The 24,751-nt window shown below is 41.8% G+C and overlaps 1 protein-coding gene across 2 annotated transcripts in view; it reads left to right on the forward strand.

Moving 5' to 3' along the window:
- Nucleotides 1–702: 702 nt before the first annotated feature.
- htr2aa (5-hydroxytryptamine (serotonin) receptor 2A, genome duplicate a) overlaps nucleotides 703–24,751 on the forward strand; it is a 43,325-nt gene continuing 19,276 nt past the window's right edge. The window contains exon 1 of one of the 2 annotated variants that reach the window (XM_054787854.1): nucleotides 703–1,718. In XM_054787854.1, coding sequence (XP_054643829.1) covers nucleotides 1,277–1,718 — 442 coding nt within the window. In that variant the 5' untranslated portion in view covers nucleotides 703–1,276. The remainder of the gene's footprint in view (nucleotides 1,719–24,751) is intronic. The other variant, XM_054787855.1, reaches the window with a different exon arrangement.

A 24,751-nucleotide genomic window follows, 5' to 3' on the forward strand; every position in this document is an offset into this window, starting at 1 on the left:
GATTCCACTGCATTAAGTACGCAGTGTACACTACATACTGAAGTGTACTGACCTCAGTGTTCCATTTGAGACCCAATGAAATGAGTATAATTTAGAGGTTAATGGATAATTTAGCCGCACAATGTTGACGTGTGTCCATGAAAACAATACGCTTGATGATGATTCATGAAACTAAACATATGATGGTGTGGCAGAAGTACGTGTTTGACTGCCTTTCTCAGCATATTCAAATATTTTCCTTTCGTGTTTCTGTTGTTGTTTTAGCCGTGGTTGGGGAAGCATGCCATCATATTAGAAAAGTGTGTCCTTCAATGGTCATTGGTCAGCCCCAGTATCAGTTCTTTAGAAAATGACAACTTATCAGGCCACAGCCATGTCATGGATCTTTGACTGACACAAAGAGATCCCTAATGATGCTACAGCGGATCCTTACAATTTGTAAATTAGATTTTTGGAAGGGACGTGAGTCAGGGAGAAGACTGGATGGAGATATTAAATGTTCATTCATGCTTAGAAGGCACCAGAGTGAACGCTCAGTGATGGAGAGTAAAACGCAGGGAGGGAGGGAGGGAGGGAGGAAGAGGAGAGGGAGCTCTGAGTTGAGAGGCTAGAGCGCAAAGAGCGAAGGCGAGAGGCGGCGCGAGGAGACAAGAAGCATTCAGCCTCTTCAGTCGGCTGCAGCCTCACTCAGGAACACCAGCGTGGAGGTCTCTGGACTACCAAAGTGCAAGAAAACGAGGACCTGTTCGAGGAGTATCTCGTACTTCTGGGGGCATCCATTGTCGCTGGAATGTTTTGGGAAAGGACAACGACCTTTTAGAGCTCATGTTCATCATACATCAAAGTTTCAAGGACAGTCATGTCAATATGTAGATGACTGTTATTCCTCCTCATTGATATCTTCATTTCTGAACTTTGGTGCACCTAAACCTCGGGATTATTGCTTCAGCTTCTTACAATATAAAGCTTCACCACCTCCAGGATGAGAAGAAGTCCTGTTCCAGCTTCAAATGGATTCTACAAGCGAGGATGATGACTGGAGGTAATTGTTTGCTAAGTGTAGTGGCTGTGTGTCTAACATCTTCTCGGAGGCTGCATCTGAGCTTATTTGGGGCCAAATAGAAAAATGGGACAGTGGTGTTCATCAAGTGATGACTGGGCTGTTATTTGTGCTGTGGAGAGAGAGCCAAACATGGCCACGCTTCCCGGTTTCCTCCTGCCTTCTGACCCATTTTCCAGACTCTGAGGCGTCTGCGAGGGCACTCCAGCCGACACCATGGACCTGCGCGGCGGCAACGTGTCCGAGTTGATTTCTCAGTCTGTCACGGCCGGCAGCCTTGAGCTGCTGGAGCCCGACCCGCAGCCCCCACGTGGATACCAGGAAGGCCCAAACAACGTGAGTCACGCTGGATGTTCCAGTACGGGCACTGACGCTCACGCGGGGAACTGGTCAGGCGCCGGAGTGGTTTACAGCGAAGGCGGCGGCAGGTTTTACGGGTGCGCGCCCCAGGATGCAGAGGGGGGCAAGAACTGGGCAGCACTTTTGATCATAGTGGTGATTGCCGTCACCGTGATGGGCAACATCCTGGTCATCCTGGCTGTCTCCCTGGAGAAGAAGCTCCAGAATGCCACCAACTACTTCCTGATGTCCCTGGCGGTTGCAGACATGCTCCTCGGCATGTTGGTCATGCCGGTATCCATGGTGACCATCCTCTATGGTGAGTGACCCTGACAGTGGGCGCCGTTAAGATGACATTTGGTGCGTTGTGAGTCAACACTGTTGTTTGCCGAGAGGAGAACTATTAAGACTTCATTGGCGCTCTGCTGATGAATGTCTGCAGCGTTCACACAACTCTTGTTTGCTTTGTCTGCAATCACAAGGTGACGTGTTGTCTGGGAATGGACTCAGATGGCATGTTGAAAATGTTGTTAAAAAAAGACAGGTGATGATGCAGGTGGTCTTGTTTTTGCTGCAGGGTTTCCCAGCAGTGTTGTCGTTGTTATCTATCAGCCTCAGCTGCATAAACAAAGACAAATGTTCCTTTTTACAAGCTAGATTCAAATGGTTATAGCAGCCATTATTTATACTTCGTTGCTTTAAGTGGATTTGACCATACGTTTACACATAACACTTTAAAATGACAATGGCACAAAATCAAAAAGGCTATTAAGCCGCTACGCATATGTCACTGTTTCAGTTACAGTCAAACCTCCATTTTTGAACGCCACAGTTTTTGTATGATTCAGTTTTCATCCAAGACCTTTGCCTCGGTTTTCATGCAGTGTCTCCGTTATTGTACAATATTGCACTTAGCAAACAAGTCCAGGAGTGTCCAAACTTTTTCCAGTGAGGAAAAATGAAAGAATGCAAGGGTCGCTTTGATATTTTGTAAAGCCAGAAGGCTTTGTGGTAAAGTAAAAAAAAGCCTATTATTAGTATGAACTTCCGTCTATGCTCTTTTTTCCATTTTTGCAGTTTTTTTGTCCAAATATGTCAGTTTTCTTCTAATTTTCGTAAATGTTCTTCTCATAATGTTAGGACTTTATAATGACTTTAATATTATGACTTCATATATTTTCTTTTGTTTGTTTCTCACAATATTACAACTTTGAAAGAATAGCATATTTTTTCCTCTTATTTGAAATACCTGAAATCTGTGCTATTAAATTGACATTATCCATCCATCCATTCATAGTCCTCCACTCATGCGGGTGCGTGTCACGGGGGCAGCGGTCTCAGTAAGGAAGCCCAGACTTCCTGGTCCCCGGCCACCTCCTCCAGCTCCACCGAGAAGACACCAAGGTGTTCCCAGGCAGGCTGTGAGACATAATCCCTCCAGCGTGTCCGAGGTCTGCCCCGCAGCCTTCTCTCGGCTGGGCATGCCTGGAACACCTCACCAGGGAGGCATCCGGACTAGATGCCCGAGCCACCTCAACTGGCTCCTCTTCCATGTGAAGGAACAGCGGCTCTACTCTGATTTTCTGGTAGACAGCAGAATTCATGCTTCGATTTATCACAGAGTCTTCCAGGTCCTGAACACCATCACACCACCACCATATTTTACTGTTGCTATGGTGTTCTTTTTCTGAAATGCCAGATGTAATGGGACACACACCTTCCAAAAAGTTCAACTTTTGTCTCGTCAGACCACAGAGTATTTTACCAAAGGTCTCTGGGATCATCAAGATGTTTTCTGGCAAAATTGAGATGAGTCTTAATGTTGTTTTTGTTCAGCAGTGTTTTTGGTCTTGGAACTCTGCCATCCAGGCCGTTTTTGCCCAGCGTCTTTCTTATGGTGGAGTCATGAACACACTGACCTTAACTGAGGCAAGTGAGGCCTGCACTTCTTTGCATGTTGTTGTGGGGTCTTTTGTGACCTCTCGGATGAGTCGTCGATGCACTCTTGGGGTCATTTTGGTTGGCCGGCCACTCCTGGAAGGTTCACCACTGTTCCATGTTTTGGCCATTTGTGGATAATGGCTCTCACTGTGGTTTGCTGGAGGCCCAAGTCACTTTTTCACACATGGCCATGTCGCTTTGGATTTTTTTTCTCCCTTAATAATAAAAAGTTTCATTTAAAAACTGCATTTTGTGTTGAGTTGTGTGGTCATTGACTAATATTTACGTTTGTTTGATGATGTGAAACAAGTGCGACAAACATGCAAAAATATTAGAAATCAGGAAGGGAACAAACCCTTTTTCACACCACTGTATGTATTTCAGGAAAATTTGCATGTCAGCTTTGTGAGATGAGCCTATTATTAGTATGAACTTCACCCTTTTCTCTTTTTTTAACATTTTTGCTTTTTTTTTATTTTTCAAATATTTGTACTCTCTTCTTAAATAATCTTCATGTGTTTTTTTCTCACAATATTATGACTTTATTTCCACAATAATAATAAACTTTTTTCTTAGCCTAATTTCCCCCCCAAAAAACGTTATTAGTTCTGTTGGTTTCTCATAATATTCTGACTTTTTAAAAAATAGCATTTTTTCTATAACATTTAAACTTTTTTTATGACTTTTTTCTTTTCTTTTCTATGACTTTTAGATATATCTCAGGAAAATAGCTAAACGTTCTTATTAAATAATCTTTGTGAATGTTCTTCTTGCAATATTCTAATTTTACTCCCATAATATTTTCACTTATTACTTATCATTAACAATATTATAACTTTTTTGTCTTTAAAAAAATAATTTACCTACTGTACATTTTTTTCTTTAATATTTCAACTCTGTGCTAATAAAATGCCATTTTTCCCCATAATATTACAAGTTTATTGTCATAAAATTGCAACTTTGTTCTTGTTAAAATACAACTTTTTTCTTTTGATTTCTTGACTTTACTTTTATAAAATTACAGCTGATTTTTCCATTTCTGCTGCTGTACTTGTTAGGTTGTTAAATCATATTTTTAGGATGTGCTGCTGTCATGTTCTGTGTTCTGTTCTGCTGCCCTCTGCCGTTCATGTGTTGCAGCACATCCCTGAAACCTGACCTGAACTTAATTGAACACACCTGTGGCTCATTACTGCTGGCTTTCTTAAGCAGCTGCCTGACACTGTACCAGTGCCAGATTGTACTCCCTGATGACCTGCTTCTTGCTACCGCCTTGTTCGGCTCCCTGCTCCTTACCCTGCTCTCTGGCCTCCTGTTTACCTGTACCTACCTGCCTCGTATTTCTGATCTGTTCCTGTAAGGTTTGCCTTCAGTGTTTTTTGTTATCTCCTAGTATTTTTCCATAACAGCCTTTTGCTGTTAATGTTTTTTGTTGTTGATTCCCTTGTTGGATTTTGGGTTAATGCCACAGCCGCAAGCACACCTGCTTCTCATCAACCTCGTGTGCCTAATATTCCTCATCCTCCTCGCTTCTCCGGTGACTCTGACTCTTGCAATCAATTTTTACATCAATGCTCGCTAGTTTTTGACCAGCAACCGACCTCTTACTCCTCAGACCAGTCAAAGGTAGCATTTATAATGAGCTTGCTTTCTGGTACAGCCGCCACATGGGCCTTGGCCATAAGCACCTCGATGCCCGCTATTAGCACATCGTTACCCTTATCCCTAGAGGAGATAAGAAAGGTTTTTCATCACCCCATCCGGGGTTTAGAAGCCGCCAACCGGTTGTTGGATTTAAAACAAAGAGGACGCTCAGTATCTGATTTTTCCATTGACTTTTGTGTGCTTGCTGCAAAGAGTTGGTATCCTGATACCGTGCTTCGTGGCCTATCCCGGAGGGCGCTCAGCGCTCGCATCAAGGATGAGTTAATCGCCAAGGACAATACTACATCCCTTGACGGTCTTATAGATTTAGCTATTTGTTTAGATAACCGAGTTAAGGAAAGAGTCAGAGATTATGCGGAGGAGGGACATCAGGGCCGAACGCCGATATCACACCCACCTACGGAGAGAAGGATTTTCTGTTCTGTCAACCCAGACAACAACGCAACAACTACAGAGGTTCCAATGCAGCTTGGAGGACGACACCTAGCTGCCGAGGAGAGAACCTGTCGTCGACGGCTGGACCTGTGCTTGTATTGTGGTAACCCAGGACATCGGCTTCTCCAATGCCCAATTCGCCCAGCTCACAGCCGAGGATCAACTCAGGGATCAGCGCCGGAACAACCATCGATATCCATTATCAATCTCCCTGTCGCCAGCAGCCATTCGTCAGCCGGGGACTGAGTATTCCCATGTAACTATTGACACACGTAAAGAGGAGTCTGTGAGGTGACTTCAGATCAAGGGAAACATTACTGGAGGGGGCAGAAGTGTGACTGTAACCGCACTCGTGGATTCAGGCGCAGACGACTGTTTTTTGGACACTTTATTTGTAAAAAGACATAACATTAAGATGATTGAAGAAGATGAGAAGGGGCAGTTACGTGCCGATCCCGCTAAGATCCAAGCGGTGGTCGAGTGGCCCACTCTAAAATCAAGGAAGCACTTACAGAGGTTCCTAGGGTTCGCCAACTTCTACAGGCGATTTATTCGCAATTACAGCAGCCAAGCAGGACCTCTGACTAGGCTCACATCCCTTAAAGCTCCGTTTGTATGGACCCCAGAGGCAGAGACGGCTTTTAGTAATCCAAAGGCATTATTTACTGCTGCACCGGTTCTCATTCATCCTGATCCTAAATTGCAATTTTTTGTAGAGGCCGACACATCTGATACGGGAGTGGGAGTTGTCCTGTCCCAGCGATCCTCGGTCGACCAGAGGCTGCACCCCTGCACCTTCTTCTCACGTCGCCTCACACAGGCTGAGAGGAACTACAATGTTGGGAACAGGGAGCTGCTGGCCATTGTTCTTGCGCTGTGGGAGTGGCGTCATTGGCTGGAGGGTGCAGTACTTCCATTTGTAGTCGTCACTGACCATAAGAACCTACCTTTGCTCCGCCCAAAGACTTAATGCTCGACAAGCCCGCTGGTCACTTTTCCTCACTCGCTTCAACTTCTCAATCACTTGCAGACCCAGTTCATGCAACATCAAGCCCGATGCCCTGTTCAGAGTCTTCAGCTCCACAGAGAAGGAGATGTTACCAGAGACTATCATACCTGTGGCTCGGGTGTTGGGTGCGCTCCAGTGGGAAGTGGAGAAGAAGGTGTCGGAGGCAACAGACGGGAGGAGACCACCAGAGGGTTGTCCTCCAGATAGACTATTCGTTCCAGACAATCTAAGGTCAGAGGTGCTACAATGGGGTCACACGTCTAAGGTGACCTTCCACCCGGGAATTAGACGGACATTAATGGTACTGGCACAAAGGTTCTGGTGGCCTTCCATGGCGGCGGATGTCAAAGAGTTTGTCGCGGCCTGCTTTGTCTGTGCTAGGAATAAATCTTCTAATGGACCCCCGGCCGGCTCGCTTCAACCACTACTCATTCCCGCCCGACCCTGGTCACACATATCAATGGACTTCATCACTGGACTACCTGCTTCCAGGGGGAACACGACCATCTTAAATATTGTAGACCGGTTTTCCAAAATGGCACACTTCATTGCACTACCTGGACTACCTACATCCCTGGACACAGCACGTCTACTGGTTAGACACGTTTTCTGCATTCATGGTATACCTCACAACATCGTGTCGGACAGAGGGCCCCAGTTCACCTCCAGAGTATGGAAGGCTTTCTGCAGGATGCTTGGAGCTTCGGTCAGTCTCTCTTCCGGTCATCATCCCCAGACCAACAGCCAGACAGAGCGGGCCAACCAGGACCTGGAGGCAGCCCTACGTTTGTCTGTCACCGGCACCCATCCACCTGGCCCCCCACCTCCCCTGGGTGGAGTACGCACACAACACGCTCGTCAGCTCAGCCACAGGTATGTCCCCTTTTAAGGTCTCTAATGGATATCAGGCACCACTGTTCCCTTCGCAGGAGACGGAGGTTGCTGTGCCATTTGTGCAAGTGCATCTACGCCGAGCCAGGAGGATATGGAGAGAGACAGTCGCCACTCTTAACCGCACGGAATCGACAGCTGGCTAACCGTCACAGAGTCCCAGCTCCTGCTTACAAGGTTGACGACGAGGTTTGGTTGTCGTCCAAGGACTTACCGTTAGCGGGGACTAATAGGAAGTTGGCACCCAGAGTTGTGGGCCCGTACACTGTGGACTCCATCATCAGCTCCTCCTCCGTGAGACTCAAACTGTCATCCACTCTCAAAGTACATCCAGTGTTTCATGTTTCCTGTCTCAAGTCTGTATCAGCCAGTCACCTGTGCCCGCCAGTCGAGGCTCCGTCCCCGCCGCGCTTGATCGATGGTCACCCAGCATACACGGTGAAGGCCATCTTGGACTCCTGAAGGAGGGGCAGGGGGTTCCAGTATCTTGTTGACTGGGAAGGTTATGGTCCTGAGGAGCGTTCCTGGACCTCCCGCTCCCTTATCCTGGATCCGTCCCTTATTAGCGACTTCCACCGTCTCCATCCTGACAAGCCAGGTAAGCCACCAGGCGGCGCCTTATAAGGGGGGGGGCATACTGTCATGTTCTGTGTTCTGCTCTGCTGCCCTCTGCCGTTCATGTGTTGCAGCACATCCCTGAAACCTGACCTGGACTTAATTGTTGTTTTTTTTTTATTTTTTTAATTTTTTTTTTACCCCTGTCCTGTCCAGCCTTTAAAGCAGATAGAATTGTAGATCTAAATGCCGTCAAGTGCTCAACAGATTTACTCTGCCAGGGAGAAGTGTGATATACACTTCCCCTGTTATACAGGATTTATTTGACTTTGATGCTTGTTATTAAGCAAATTTGGAGCGACCGGACTGGAGCAGGAGGGGACAGAGAAGAAGAGAAAAGAAAGGGGGGGGGGGGGGGTTGTGCGGGGATGAGAGGGGGACAAAAAAAAAGACAAGAGACAAGGACAACAGCAGCAACAACAACAATTGTGACAACAAGAACAGAACAACAGAAACATACAGAACTATAAATGTCTGTGACAACTATAAAGACAAACAAGGACATAAGGACAAAGGACAAAACAACATCAACAACCACAATGACAAAGCTGTCAATGACAATCACACATAATAGCAGTCATGAAATGATGAACTATGATAGTGATCACAATGATAATACTGCATTGAAACAGTCACACATAATAGTAGTAATGAAATGATGAACTATGATAGTGAACAGAATGATAATTACTGTAATGCACATCATTGTAAAAAAAATTATAGTCATACTGCTGATATCACCGTCGCTGTAATAAAACCAACAACATAATAACACCCTGGTTAACTCAGTGAGTAATGTGGGGAAGTACGTATGTACTGTGAGTGTGCATATGTACAGGTATCTCTGTATGTGGGGAAGACTTCATATATATAAAGGTGCAAGAATCTGTGGGCGTGTAATTGTCACTGAGAATGCATGAAAGGAAAGGGGCCGCCCTCCACCTCCCAGAGAGCCCCGCCCCACAGGGGCAGGCAGCACAAAGATCAGTGCCCCAAGAGTCAGCCCAGAGAGCCTTCCCGCCCGGGAAGACCAGCAAGGGGCCGAAGAGAGGTAATCCCAGCCAAGGACAGCCAACCTCTGAGACCAGCGAGAGATCACACCCCACAAAGGCAGACGAGTGGCACACTTCATTGCACTACAGTACCTGGACTACCTACATCCCTGGACTTAATTGAACACACCTGTGGCTCATTAGTGCTGGCTTTCTTAAGCAGCTGCCTGACACTGTACCAGTGCCAGATTGTACTCCCTGATGACCTGCTTCTTGCTACCGCCTTGTTCGGCTCCCTGCTCCTTACCCTGCTCTCTGGCCTCCTGTTTACCTGTACCTACAGTACCTGCCTCGTATTTCTGATCTGTTCCTGTAAGGTTTGCCTTCAGTGTTTTTTGTTATCTCCTAGTATTTTTCCTAACAGCATTTTGCTGTTAGTGTTTCTTGTTGTTGATTCCCTTGTTGGATTTTCCTTAGTTGTTCTTCGCATTTTTGTGGACTCTTTTGTATATTAAATTTTTCCTTTTTTGTACTCGCTCAACTTTCATTTGTCTGCTTTGGGATCCTACACCTCGCCGTGTCCCACGGCAACTCATGACAGCTGCGGCCCAATTAAAAACATCCACAGGCCACAAATGGCCCCCAGGCTGCACTTTCAACACCCCTGCGTTAGCCATAAATAAGACATAACACATTAGCATTGGGAGAGTTCCTGGCTGTTTTCTTGTGGACGGCGTACTTCTTGTGGTGGCTGTTGTCTCTTCAATGTAACATTACTGACACCTAGTGACCAGTCTATAATACTATACAGGTATAGTACATCTTCCCAATGCTTTCTATTTGTATTTTCATTCAATTAGCTATTTTTATGCTTACACATGCTTAATGTAGGCCAAGCACACATATAAAAGGATTAAATATGTATATTTTTTGACTAATAATAGGCCATAATCAACCACAAAACAGGGATAATTTATGAATGAACTGTGGTGGCGAGAGATGACTATAGTCCAAATGAAAACGTGAACATAAAGGTCTGTGTTGTTTTATGTTAAGATACATGGGGGATCAAAAATGTCATTTTCTAAGGGACACAATGTGTCACTTTTGTGTAGCGGTTGAATCTGTTTTAAGATACGGGACAATTCAAAAGTGTTAAAAATGAATGTTGACTATTCAACCTGGCAAAAACAACTGAACAGCACAAAACGTCCTTGGAATCTGTCCTTTGAGGTTGTTTTTTTAGAAAATGTCTTTCCCATTTAAAGCCACAGACCAAAGTGTCAGGACAATGCTACTTTCAAACAAACACAGCAGCCTAAGAGAAAAAGATGTGTTTTAAGCTTTTTTTTTTTGTGGGTCACAGTTTGAACAAAAGCTGAGTAAATTAATTAGCGAGACAAGAGCACTTCCGAAAGAACGACCCTTCAGAGCTTATTAGTCTCCCAGCCAGGTCTTTAAGGAGGAGACAAACAAGTCATTAGCCACACTAAAGCTAAACTAAGCTAAACAAACACACACGGCAAAGAGCTTCTGGTGTGTTGGACTTGTTTAGTGAGCAAACCGCTTTGTTTGACATCAGGGAGCAGAAGGTTTGAAAGCGTCCGTGTTATTAGTGACTTTGTAAAAAAGGTAATGCTAAAAATGAGTCACATTCAATGTGATTTAAAGCATCATAAAGATTTGATAGGCTTTGAATCGAATTGGATGTTGCATATGAAGGACATTTCACAGTGAGCCGGCGAGGGACTCAGTCATGGTGACAGATTCCCCTACTTCCGTCCATGCAGGTCTGACACACAACATGGAGTTTTGGGACGCAGACAACCACAGACAACCCATTCAACTCTCCCAATGAACAAAAGGAATGTTTAGCGTTACTCTCAGTCAATTTGTTGTCAAACTACGAAGAAGAGGAGTAACAAAAAGGTTACAGTTAGGAAAGGAATGATTTGGGGAAGGTTATATACAGTATAGTATGTTGAAACACGAGCTTGACGTGAGGGACACCAGCCCAGAATTACAAGGCGGGAGCCCAATGACTCAGACGAGGCGTGGGGGAAATATGGTGTGATCACATGAGACGAAATCTCAGCTCTTTGGCATCAAATGGACAGAAAAATGGTGGACTCTTTGACAAGTAGTAGGTTCTTAAAAACAGCAGAATGCTCTTGCCATATAGGGGATCTTTGGCTAGAGGTAGCTCCTGTCATAGCAAGGATCTTTGGCTCGCGTGTTTCACAGAACGTTCTAAAAAACGATATTTTGACTGGTGTTTTTGGTAGGGATGTCCAATCTGATCTGAATTATTTTTTTTCATATATGTTGTCTTGCCAAATCGATCCGGTACCGATCCTATTTTTTTATTTACTGTATAATAAGCTTATGTTCCAAACATGAATTTGTGGAATTGAAAATGGTCATGAAAGTATAGCTCTTCATAGCATTAAAAATAATGCAAGCTAAGTGGTTTTTGTTCCACAGCATGACCAACAATATTGTTTGGCTTTTGGAACAAACCTCTGTGAGTCGGCTCCCAAATCCAATAAAAGTCCATCCAATAAAAAAATGTGCGTGAAAATCATTTGGCATGGCTATAGATCAATTTGTGGTGTGATTTGAAAGATGACATTTTTTTAATAAACACTCTTCAGCGCAAGAGTAATTTATTGACGGTCCCTAGTATAAACAACCAGCCGTTTGAGCAGCCATCATTTTGCATTGGGGTGGCCAAGGTGGGACCGTTACTCACATAGGGGTAGCCATTTCTGGTTCTTGCGGGTGGAGTCGAGTGGCAGCCAGCTTTGAAGCGCATTGCCGCACCTGCCATGTCGGAGTGTGGCCCAGTTACGAAAGTTATACAGCAACCGCATCAGGCCCATCTTATGGTGGAAGCCAATATGATCCCATCTTCAAAATGCTGGAGATTGCCAGCCGATGAAGATCGAATCGGAACGTCCCTAATTTTTGGTAGTAGGTTGTTTAAAACAGCAGAGTGCTCCTGTCAAATAGGGGATCTTTTACTAGGTTTTTTGGCGCTTCCGGCGTGGGCTCGCTTCTTTCCGGTTGCGGGGGCGTCTCTGGGCCTGCCGGTGTGTGGCCCCCGGTGCTCGTCTGCCTTTGTGGGGTGCGATCTCTCACTGGTCTCGGGTGCCCTGTCTTTGGTTGGGATTGCCTCTCTGCGGCACCTAGAGGGTCCTCCCGGGGGGGAGGGCTCTCTGGGCTGGCTCTTGGGGGGCTGATCTTTGTGCTGCTGGTGGCTTTCTGGCGGTGGGGGCTCGGCCTGGCTATTTGGGGCGGGGCTTTCTGGAAAAAAAAAAAGTCTGTTTATATGTTAAGTGGGACCTATTCTCCCCACTGTATGTTCTGCTATCTTCCACCATTGTTTGCATTTTTAGCTGTCAAAGCGCAACAAAGTGATTTACAGGGTTTACTTTTATAATGCATTGCATACACTTAAAAAGAAAAAGGCTCTAAACGACCCTTCAAGAGAAGCCGCCAATGCCTCGCTGTTTCTCTCTCCTTTTAATCAAAACATGCTGTTTACTTGCCATGGCAGCATGAACGCTCACGCTCATCTCTTTGGTGTCGTCACTTCGGCCACATCACACGGGCCACAAACCCACTTGCTTTGTTTTGGCACATGTCAGAATGCTTAAATGCTGTGAACACCCGCAAGATGAGCAGATTTCACTTTGCTGTATTTCACTCCTCGTTCAACGTGTCCACACACGACAGAGGTCAAAAAGTCAGAGAGGATTTAACAGCCACATTTACCGTCTTGCTTGGAGTGGAAGAACATTAAACAGGAAACTACTGGCTGGGATAACCTTAAATAAGTCCTGTGGACGTTTAGTGTTGTCATCTTCGGTGCTGGGTCGCACGGTGGTCTAGTGGTTAGCACGTTGGCCAACACAGTAACGGCTTGGAGATCGGGAAGACCTGGGTTCGATTCTCCCCTGGGCATTTCTGTGTGGAGTTTGCATGTTCTCCCCGTGTGTGTGGGTTTTCTCCGGGTACTCCGGTTTTCCTCCCACATTCCAAAAACATGCACGTGAGGTGCTTGAGTTTATATCCTAAAATCATTAGACCAAGTAGAATAACAGACCACTGTGCCACCCTCATCGATAATATATTCACCAATGACTTTGATAACAACACCATCAGTGGCCTGCTAATTAGTGACATCAGTGATCATCTTCCAGTGTTCACAATCTACAATGAACATTATAAGAAAAAACAGGCGGAGGCAAAAAAGACTTTTCAAAGATTGCGTACAGAGGACAACATCCGTGCCTTCAAGATAGGACTAGAAGAACAAAGTTGGGAGAGTGTCTACAGTGCAACAGATGTGGACGAGGCATATGACAGCTTCCTTGGTACTTATATGGAGCTCTACGATAAGAACTGTCCCTGGCAAGAAAAGCCCAAGAAGCAAAAGAAAAACCAGCAGCCATGGATGACAAAAGGACTAAAAAACGCCTGTAAGAAGAAGAACACATTATACAGGACATTTATCATTCAACAGACTAAAGAAGCAGAACAAAAGTATAAGACATACAAAAACAAGTTGACAACTATCTTGAGAGTGTGTAAGAGGGAATATTATAGTCACGTACTAAATAAGAACAAAAATAACATGAGAGCAACTTGGGGCATCTTAAATAGTATTATAAAGAACAACGTTAAGAAAGCAGACTATCCTCCCTATTTCATGGTTGGAAACACTTACAGGAATGACATGAATGCGGTAGCTGAAATGTTAAATGAATATTTTGTAAATATTGGACAAAAACTGGAAGAGGAAATTCCAAAACAAGACACAATTGATGAAGGGATTGATATTATCGATAGGAATCTTAATTCTATGTTTCTCACTGCTGTAACCAAAAAGGAGATCACTGACATTGTTAACCATTTTAAGGCAAAAACATCAACTGATTGTCATGGAATCGAAATGGAAACAATTAAAAGGGTCATCAATGAGATCGCAGACCCGTTAACATATATTAGTAACTTATCATTTCAGACTGGAATATTTCCAAGCAAAATGAAAACAGCCAAGGTGGTTCCAATTTTCAAAAAAGGAGACAAACACCAATTTACAAATTATCGACCAGTTTCCTTGTTACCACAATTCTCGAAAATTGTGGAGAAGCTATTTAATAATAGGTTGGACAAATTTATTAATAAGAATGAATTATTGGCAAGTAGTCAATATGGTTACAGAGCCAACATTTCAACTTCTATGGCACTGATGGAAATCACGGAGGAAATCACTACTGCCATAGACAACAGAAGATGCGCAGCTGCAGTATTCATGGATCTGACAAAAGCCTTCGATACAATTAATCACACTATTTTAATTTCAAAATTAGAAAGGTACGGAATTAGAGGTTTAGTCTTAAATTGGGTTAAAAGCTACCTAGCAAAGAGGAAACAATTTGTAAAGCTAGGAGAATATACATCTGGGAGTCTACACAATACGTGTGGAGTACCACAGGGGTCCATACTGGGACCAAAACTGTTTAACTTGTACATTAACGACATTTGCAAAGTAACTAACAACTTAAAATTGGTCTTATTCGCCGATGATACCACTGCTTTCTGTTCTGGTGAAAGCACACAAGAACTCATTAAAAAGGTCAAGGATGAAATGGTCATATTAAAGTCATGGTTTGACAAGAATAGATTATCTCTGAATTTAAGTAAAACTAAAATAATGCTATTTGGTAATAGTAGAAAGGACACGTACGACCAAATACAAATTAATGGAACGGATATTGAAAAAGTGGAAGAATATAAATTCCTTGGGGTTATAATAGATGAAAAAATGAGTTGGAAATCTCATATTAAATATATACAGCAAAAGGTGGCGAGAAATATCTCTATATTGAATAAAGCAAAATATGTTCTTGATCAAAAATCACTCCACACTCTGTACTGTTCCTTAGTATTACCATATCTAACGTATTGTGTGGAGATATGGGGAAATAACTACAAAAGTAATCTTCACTCACTCACTGTACTGCAAAAAAGATCTGTGAGGATAATTCATAATGCCAAGTATAGAGAACATACAAACCCTTTATTTTTAAAATCACAGATATTAAAATTCGCAGATTTAGTACACTTTCAAACCGCTAGAATAATGTATAAAGTTAATAATAACTCGTTACCCAAAAATCTAATCAAGTATTTCTCAATCAGAGAGGAGAAATATGATCTTAGAGGAAAATTAAACCTAAAACATTTATATGCGAGAACAACGCTGAAAACCCATAGCATTTCCGTGTGTGGAATTAAATTATGGAACGGATTGAGTAAAGAACTCAAACAATGTACAGAGATGAGCAAATTCAAAAAACAATACAAGCAGTTGATGTTTGCCAAATACAAGGCAGAAGAGTCCTGATTGTTCTGTCAGGTTTGTTATTTTATTTTATTTATTTATTTTTTTATTTTCTATTTTATTTTATTTTATTTTTTATTTATTTAATTAAATTTTATTTGTTATTTATTTATTTCTATTTATTTATTTATTTTTTTTTTAAATAATTTTCTTTGTTGTGTTATAAAAAAAAAAAAAAAAAAAAGCTTTGTTCTTATTTATTTATTTATTTATTTAGTATTGTCATCATATTATCATTATTATGAATGTTCTCTCTTTTTTTGGGGGGACGGTTATCTCACCGTTATCTATTATGTGTTATCCTGACTATCACTGAAAACATGACATGGAATCCAGGAAGTGAACTACATGTACTGTACTAGATGTAGAATGGATGGGGGGTAGGATTAAATAAGCTTTGCTTCTTCCTACTCCTTTTGGACATGTGGAACTGTCAAAAAATGATTCACGAGATGTATTTCATTGTAACCTTCATGTTCAAATAAACTAAACCAAACCAAACCAAACCAATTGGAGACTCTAAATTGTCCATAGGTATGAATGTGAGTGTGAATGGTTGTTTGTCTATATGTGCCCTGCCATTGGCTGGCGACCAGTCCAGGGTGTACCTCGCCTGTCGCCCGAAGTCAGCTGGGATAGGCTCCAGTATACCCCCGCGACCCAAATGAGGAAGAAGCGGTATAGATGGATCTTTGGTGCTTACATTTGCCTAAAACAACAAAGCTACGCAAAAAGTTACACATTTGTTCCTCGTGACCAAAAATGTCCCATTGGAAACAATTGAAATCTTATTTTTGATCCAGCATTTTCTTAACAGAAACTAATGCAGTTATTTATGTGGACAAGTGGCGTCCCATTCCAAGCATGCAGCAACATGCCACAAGCAACAAGCAAGGGTGTGTCGGGACTGATATGATTATAAAAAACGACATTTGTTGCTTTTTTAATCTGTCAAAAAAATAAGAATGCATGAAAATCAATGTGGCTGCCAATCATCATGACCATCTCAGTAGTCATAATAATAATAATAATAATAATAATAATAATAATAATAATAATAATAATAATAATAATAATAATAAATAAAATACAAATAGAAAGAGATTAAAACAAATTAAATAATAACAATACATTCAATTTAATAATAATAATTCAACCTTTTTCCAAATGAAAAATAATAATAAAAAAAACAGCCTTTGAAGGATTAACACAGCCCCCCCATCCTCCTCTCCATTAATACATTTGCCCCTCGCAACTTCAGATTTCGCCACTGAACTTTATCACAGTTTTTCAAAAGTCTATTCCTATTTTGTGGCTGACTGTGGCGTATTAATGGTATTCATGTGCATATTTCAGCAAATCCGACATATTTCATGGCTAGAGGGCTCTAATAATGTAAAAAAAAAACCTAGTTAGAAGGCCGTAAACGGGTTTTCCATGCTCTTAACTGTGTAAATATTTGGTTTATAAATAAGGAATTCACTTATCACGGTTGGGTCTAGAATCAATTCACTGCAATAAATGAGGGATTACTGGAATTGCTATTTGTCACTTAAAAGAAGAAAGAAGAGGAAATCTATATGGATATAACATAAGACTTCCTAATTAGTGACATCAGTGATCATCTTCCAGTGTTCACAATCTACAATGAACATTATAAGAAAAAACAGGTGGAGGCAAAAAAGACTTTTCAAAGATTGCGTACAGAGGACAACATCCGGGCCTTCAGGAAAGATCTAGAAGAACAAAGCTGGGAGAGGGTCTACAGTGCAACAGATGTGGATGAAGCATATGACAGCTTCCTTGGTACTTATATGGAGCTCTACCATAAGAACTGTCCCTGGCAAGAAAAGCCCAAGAAGCAAAAGAAAAACCAGCAGCCATGGATGACAAAAGGACTAAAAAACGCCTGTAAGAAGAAGAAGACATCATACAGGACATTCATCATCCAACAGACTAAAGAAGCAGAACAAAAGTATAAGACTTACAAAAATAAGCTGACAACTATCTTGAGAGTGTGTAAGAGGGAATATTATAGTCACGTACTAAATAAGAACAAAAATAACATGAGAGCAACTTGGGGCATCTTAAATAGTATTATAAAGAACAACGTTAAGAAAGCAGACTATCTTCCCTATTTCATGGTTGGAAACACTTACAGGAATGACATGAATGCGGTAGCTGAAATGTTTAATGAATATTTTGTAAATATTGGACAAAAACTGGAAGAAGAAATTCCAAAACAAGACCCAATTGATGAAGGGAATGATATCATTGATAGGAATCTTAATTCCATGTTTCTCACTGCTGTAACCAAAAAGGAGATCACTGATATTGTTAACCATTTTAAGGCAAAAACATCAACTGATTGTCATGGAATGGAAATGGAAACAATTAAAAGGGTCATCAATGAGATCGCAGACCCGTTAACATAGATTAGTAACTTATCTTTTCAGACTGGAATATTTCCAAGCAAAATGAAAACAGCCAAGGTGGTTCCAATTTTCAAAAAAGGAGACAAACACCAATTTACAAATTATCGGCCAGTTTCCTTGTTACCACAATTCTCTAAAATTGTGGAAAAGCTATTTAATAATAGGTTGGACAAATTTATTAATAAGAATGAATTATTGGCTAGCAGTCAATGTGGATACAGAGCCAACATTTCAACTTCTATGGCACTGATGGAAATCCCGGAGGAAATCACTACTGCTATGGACAACAGAAGATGTGCAGCAGCTGTATTCATGGATCTGACAAAAGCTTTCCATACAATTAATCACACTATCTTAATTTCATAATTAGAAAGGTACGGAATTAGAGGATTAGTTTTGAATTGGGTTAAAAGCTACCTAGCAAAGAGGAAACAATTTGTAAAGCTAGGAGAATATACATCTGGGAGTTTATGCACCACGTGTGGAGTACCCCAGGGGTCCATACTGGGACCAAAACTGTTTAATTTGTATATAAACGACATTTGTAAAGTAACAAAGGACTTAAAGTTGGTCTTATTCGCCGATGATACCACCGCTTTCTGTTCTGGTGAAAGCACACAAGAACTCATTAAAAAGGTCAAGGATGAAAAGGTCATATTAAAGTCATGGTTTGACAGGAACAGATTATCTCTGAACTTAAGTAAAACTAAAATAATGCTATTTGGTAATAGCAGAAGGGATACGTACGACCAAATACAAATTAATGGAGTGGATATTGAAAAAGTGGAAGAATATAAATTCCTGGGGGTTGTAATAGATGAAAACATGAGTTGGAAATCTCATATTAAAAATATACAACAAAAGGTGGCGAGAAATATCTCTATATTGAATAAAGCAAAATATGTTCTCCACCAAAAATCACTCCACAGTCTGTACTGTTCCTTAGTATTAGCATATTTAATGTATTGTGTGGAGATATGGGAAATAATTACAAAGCAATCTTCACTCACTCACTGTACTGCAAAAAAGATCTGTGAGGATAATTCATAATGCCAAGTATAGACAACATACACACCTTTATTTTTAATATCACATATTAGTGATGATCATTCATAATACCAAGTATAGACAACATACACACCTTTATTTTTAATATCACATATTAAAATTAGCAGATTTAGTAAACTTTCACACCACTAGAATAATGTATAAAGTTAATAACAACTCGTTACCCAAATACCTAATAAAGTATTTCTCAATCAGAGAGGAGAAATATGATCTTAGAGGAAAATTAAACTTAAAACATTTATATGCCAGAACTACGCTGAAAAGCCACAGCATTTCCGTGTGTGGAATGAAACTATGGAAGGGATTGAGTAAGGAAGTCCAACAAAGTACAGAGATGAGCACATTCATAAACAATACAAGCAGTTGATGTTTACTAAATACAAGGTAGAAGAGTCTTGATCATCACAATGATGTTCTGCCAGGTTTGTTATTTTTTGTTTTTTTTTTGTTTATAAAGAAAAAAAAAGTTCTGTTCTTTATTCATATTTATTTTAAACATTTATTTATTTATTATTATTATTATTATTATTATTATTATTATTACTATTATTATTATTATTATCATTATTATCTATCCATCCATTTTCTATACCGCTTCATCCTCATTAGGGTCGCGGGGGCATGCTGGAGCCTATCCCAGCTGACTTCGGGCGACAGGCGGGGTACACCCGGGACTGGTCGCCAGCCAATCGCAGGGCACATATAGACAAACATATTATCATTATTATTATTATTATTATTATTATTATTATTATTATTATTATTATTATTAATGTATATGTACTGTATATTTGGGGGGGGGGCTGTCTTACCGTTATCTATTATGTGTTATCCTGACTATCACTGAAAACATGACATGGAATGCAGGAAGTGAACAACATGTACTGTACTAGATGTAGAATAGATGGGGGGTAGGATTAAATAAGCTTTGCTTCTTCCTACTCCTTTTGGACATGTGGAACTGTGAAAGGATGATTCATGGGATGTATTCCATTGGAACCTTCATGTTCAAATAAACTAAACCAAACCAAACCAAGGTTTTATTTGCAAACGTGTTACCAGGGCACCCGAGCCTGAATTGAAGTCCAATATGCCCAAAGAGGAATTTGCGTTGTACAGCCTTCATTTGGCATTCTTAAGGCTTCTAAATACGATGATTCTGCTTCATGAAGGCAATCTAATGGACCAGAGTGCAAACATTTCTCATGACCACCAACACTTTCTGGCATCTGGGTTTGTCTTTTTAAGCGTTTTGTGTCCTCTAGCCAGTTGAGGCGTCGCTCCGTCGTCCTTCATAACTTGTTCGCTCATCACTCGGGTGCCGGAGGGCAACAAACTTGTTACTCGGCTTGGCACAGTGTGGCTCAAGTCACCGTTGGTTCATTGGCGAAAGAGGGCACTACTAAATGGTGATCCGTTGTGTAGCTCATGAGATATTATTTCCCAGGATGCATGGTGTCATCCATCTGTGGTTTATTTTCACCTGCGTCTGCCAGAGTGATTGGTTATGCAACACTGGAGGAAAGCCCGAGTAACACCGTGGTTTCTGGGTTTCACAGCCCTTCTGGGATTTGACCCCAGTGTTAGAGAGTAAGGAGCTTTGTTCTTCATTCAACAACAACAATCTTATTAGCAATGCCCCCTGCAAGAGCTCACATACTTCCTGTGTCTTGGTGAAAATCATGTGTCATTTGACAAGTCACTGATGGAATGGACATCAACAATCTGGATGCCTATTAAAGATCATATGACAATGTGATATGACTATGTGATATGAATATGACTATGACAATAAGCATAATGGAGGAAACACCCTACAAGACAGACCAATGCAACGAGAAGGACTACATTCCATAGCAATAACCTTGGCATAATTAATGCAAGGAACTCTTGCATACAAACCCAGCGTCACTCGCAGTGCAACACCGAAGAGGATGTGGATATCAACAGGAGAGAAAGGACAGGATAAATAGAAAGGGAAAAGGAGAAAAAAGGGAAAATATATATATATACTGTATGTTTTTTTTAACATGTGTGTACCTGTACACTGTATATGTGTGTACTGTATATGTATATACTGTATGTGTGTACTCGTGTAGGTGCAGATGTATGTGTATATACTGTATATGTATGCGCGTGTTTGTATGTATTCACATGTATGTATTAGCAATTGATGTACTACAAAGAGGGGTAGGATTCTTCCTACTCCTTTTCGGAGATATGCATGTTCAAAATAAATTAAACCAAACCAAACCAATGATCAGAAACGCTGGATGCCAACTACAACGTCATCATTTGGATGGTGAACGTCTGCCCCTGTCTCAGCAGAGGTTGCTGACATTTCAACCTGAGAATGTTCCCCAACGCGATGCGCTGTGGTCCACTTTTAGAAGCTTCACGTTGAGGTTGAACATTGAAGCTTGGAGATTGGAGTTTGTTACATTTGTCAAATTCGGCTGCTTTGTGGTTGTCTTAACCAATGGCTAACAAAGGTCGCGGTCTTTGTTACCTTGCTAATGAGGCCTCGCTAACAAGACAGCGGAAGCCTCCACTGGGTGTAATGTGTCATTAACTGCTCATATTCCCGCCCGCAGCCGCTCGTTACCGCTGGTGTTGACGTTCTAATAAATAAAAGAGGTTTTGTCAGCTGCAGTAACAGGCACAGAATATCAACAATGACAGGTCGCATGCACACGACATGGCCTGTGTTTCAATTTGCGTGCTTACACGTAGCATTTTGCATGCGAAGGTGCGTTGGGCTGCAGGAACTGAAAGAAAGGTCCCGGCCATTTTGGAGGAACCGAATTTGCACTTAGTACTTTTTAAGCTAATCACCACGGGTAACAACGTGAAAGAAGCAGAAGTCACAGTATGTTACGTTTACACCGTGTGCAGCGATGACCATTTGTCATGGAGAGGATCTTTGACTGGTGGTTTTGCCAATAGGGCCCTAAAAACAAAAAGATCTTTGACTAGCATTTTTGACAGTGCAATGTTACCGGGGTTACAGTTGCATCTGTCTTATAGAGGGTTTTTTTGTTATATAGAGGATCTTTGACCAGTGTTTTTGCAGTAGGTGCTTTAAAAACAGCACAGCCCTCTCGTCATATACAGAATCTTTGACGTGTACTTTTTTTTTCTGTCATTTTGCTTGTGTTTTAATTTATGACTATATTGTTTATTTGGTGAAATAAATGGTCAAATGTTGCTTTTCCATGTAGTTACATAATAATTGCGCACATCAATAGCTGTCCAATAACATGCAAGCTGACTTTTGCTTTCTTGGAGCTTTATTAACAATATGGATTTATAATGATGATGATAAAATGCTAATCCAAGTTAGTTTTAGCAACTGACATTGTCATTGTCCTGCTGTGCGTCGGGCACTATTCCTTTTATTTCACCGTATTATTATTGCAGTACATTTGAAGTTGATTTACTAAGACCTTTTATTTGCGGTGTCGGTCAGGCGATGTTATGTCAATTAAAAATGTGTGTGAGGTGGTTTGTCTTGATCAGGTGATCATGTTTTCTTGGAACTCTCCGGTGTGATGTGATTGAGGCCAATAATGAGGGTTGGCACCCACTAGGAATAGTAATCTATCAATCAATAATCATTAGATCTGTTCAGTGATGAAGCCTTGTGGTCTCATTGTGATTTGAAGTGGATCCTCCCTATTTGTTTTCACTCTGTGTGTGTGTGTGTGTGTGTGTGTGTGTGTGTGTGTGCGCTCGCCATGTGTTGACTGCCAAAGCTTTTAATGTGCAAAGCAGATTCCCTTCCAGTTAATTAAAAGTCTCTTTCTTGTTTCTGTGCTGCTGGGAATGACTGTGACGAAGTGGCGTGAGGATAAACAGCTAGGGTGGAAAAATAGGCTTTTTATTGACTATTCCGACGGCTGCTCGTTGAAATAAATGTGATGGAGATGCTTTGTTACCAAGCAGCAAGCGGCTTTAAATGTCTCGCATGGAGTCTGTTCTTTTCTCTCATAGTCACTTGTGTGATTTGTCCGTAGAGGAATAAAAATGAAACACAACCAGGGCTTTTCGGGTGTCCTAAAACTAGGACATTCGTATCATGCCGGACTTGGGTGCGATTCCCCCTCCCTCGGGTGAACAAGCTTGTTGTGGGTTTTGACTTTTGGCTCATTTTGAGTCTTTCTGTTTTATTTGCATTCTGAAATGTGTCAGTTATCCTTAAGAATTATGCTGAGCCCTGGCCCACCTCTTCCAATCACACCAAAGGAGGGGAAGTGGGCTCATGTGAGCTCACTGATTGGCCCATTTCCCCTATTTTGGCACAACCGGAAGAGGTGAGCAATGTAGCAGAGTCATAGAATGACTGTATTGCGATTGCTCCTTGCAAGTTCTTCATGATAACTGACACAATTCAAAATATAAATAAAATACAAATGTCATGTTCTGTGTTCTGCTCTGCTGCCCTCTGTCGTTTATTTGTTGCAGCACATCCCTGAACATGACCCAGCCCTAATTACACACACCTGCAGCTCATTACCACCGGCCTACTTAAGCTCCAGCCAAACTCCAGACCGGTGCCAGATTGTACTCCTTGACTCCTTGACAACCTGCTCCCTGTACCTGCTCCTTACCCTGCTCTCTGGCTCCCCGCTTACCTATACCTACCTGCTAGCCCTTTGTGTGATCTTCTCCTGTAAGGTTTGCCTGCAGTGTATTTTTGTTATTTCTAGTTTTATCCTAACAGCCTTTTGCTGTTAGTGTTTTTTGTTATGGACTCTTACCTTGTTGGATTTTCCTTATTTGTACTTTGTATTTTTGCTTTGGACTCTTTTATATATTAAATTGTTCTTTTGTACTTTCTGCCTCCCTTGTCTGCATTTGGGATCCTAAAATACTCGCCGTGTTCCACGGCCGCCCATGACAACAAAGGCTGAAAAGTAATCCAAAAATCAAAACCCACTCATTTGTGTGCGGCATGAAAATGTGTCATCTAATTAATGCGATTGCTCCTCTCGCAAGTAATGAATGACAACCGCCACCTTCAACAGGAGAATTCTCCAAGTAAGAATGGAAATAATCCACAAAGTGAGAGTAATTGCTGAAAAACAGCAGAATAGAAGTGATGGGACAAGCAAATGCTTCAAAGCTCGAGTGATCAGTGTGAGCCCAGACCAGGAGGGGTCGCCCTATGTCAGTCTCAGGCCAACGGTGGTGTGAAGAGATTCAACCAAACCTTCAAAAATGGCCTCAGAGCGCACCTGGCAGATGGCCCCCCGTTCGCATCAGTGCTTCAGAGCACCGTCCTGCACTGCAGGGTAACAACGAATGCCACAACAAGCAGTTCTCCGGCCCTCCTGATGCTTAGACATAACGTTTGTGTGCGAAATCCCACGCAGCGGGGACTGAAATATGAACTTTAACCTCAGAGGCTCACTTCTCCCACCCTGTGGTTGTTGAAAGCAATCGTCACGGTCCGTATTTTATATCGTATACGTCTTACCAGATGCTGACCCTCAACTGATTGCGTCATGCTTTGAGTCGCAGACAACAAATCAATGCAGTTTTGCAGGATCTGCGTATGAATGGCTTTTAGTTCTGTAGTAAACCTTCTGTGAACGCTAACAATGTAGCCATGACTCAGCGGATATCAGTGATGTGCATTTCAAACTCTTTCCAACCATAAAACAAATTGTCTGAGTCACAATTCAGGGTGTGCATCCCTCACAGCGTGCTTTTGTACTCGAAAGCTGTCCCAGATTGGCAAAGCCGGAAGGATCCTTTGAATGCGACAACAAATGCATTCTTCTCTGACTGTGATTTACCCAACAAGGAGCTCTCTCGTCTTCCCTTGAGGCTGTCTTCTCTCTTTTCTTCTTCTCGTCTCATGTGCCGTCTTCACGCCGCCTTGGG

This window comes from Dunckerocampus dactyliophorus, chromosome 9 (genome assembly GCF_027744805.1).
Source record: "Dunckerocampus dactyliophorus isolate RoL2022-P2 chromosome 9, RoL_Ddac_1.1, whole genome shotgun sequence".
Taxonomy (NCBI): Eukaryota; Metazoa; Chordata; class Actinopteri; order Syngnathiformes; family Syngnathidae; genus Dunckerocampus; species Dunckerocampus dactyliophorus.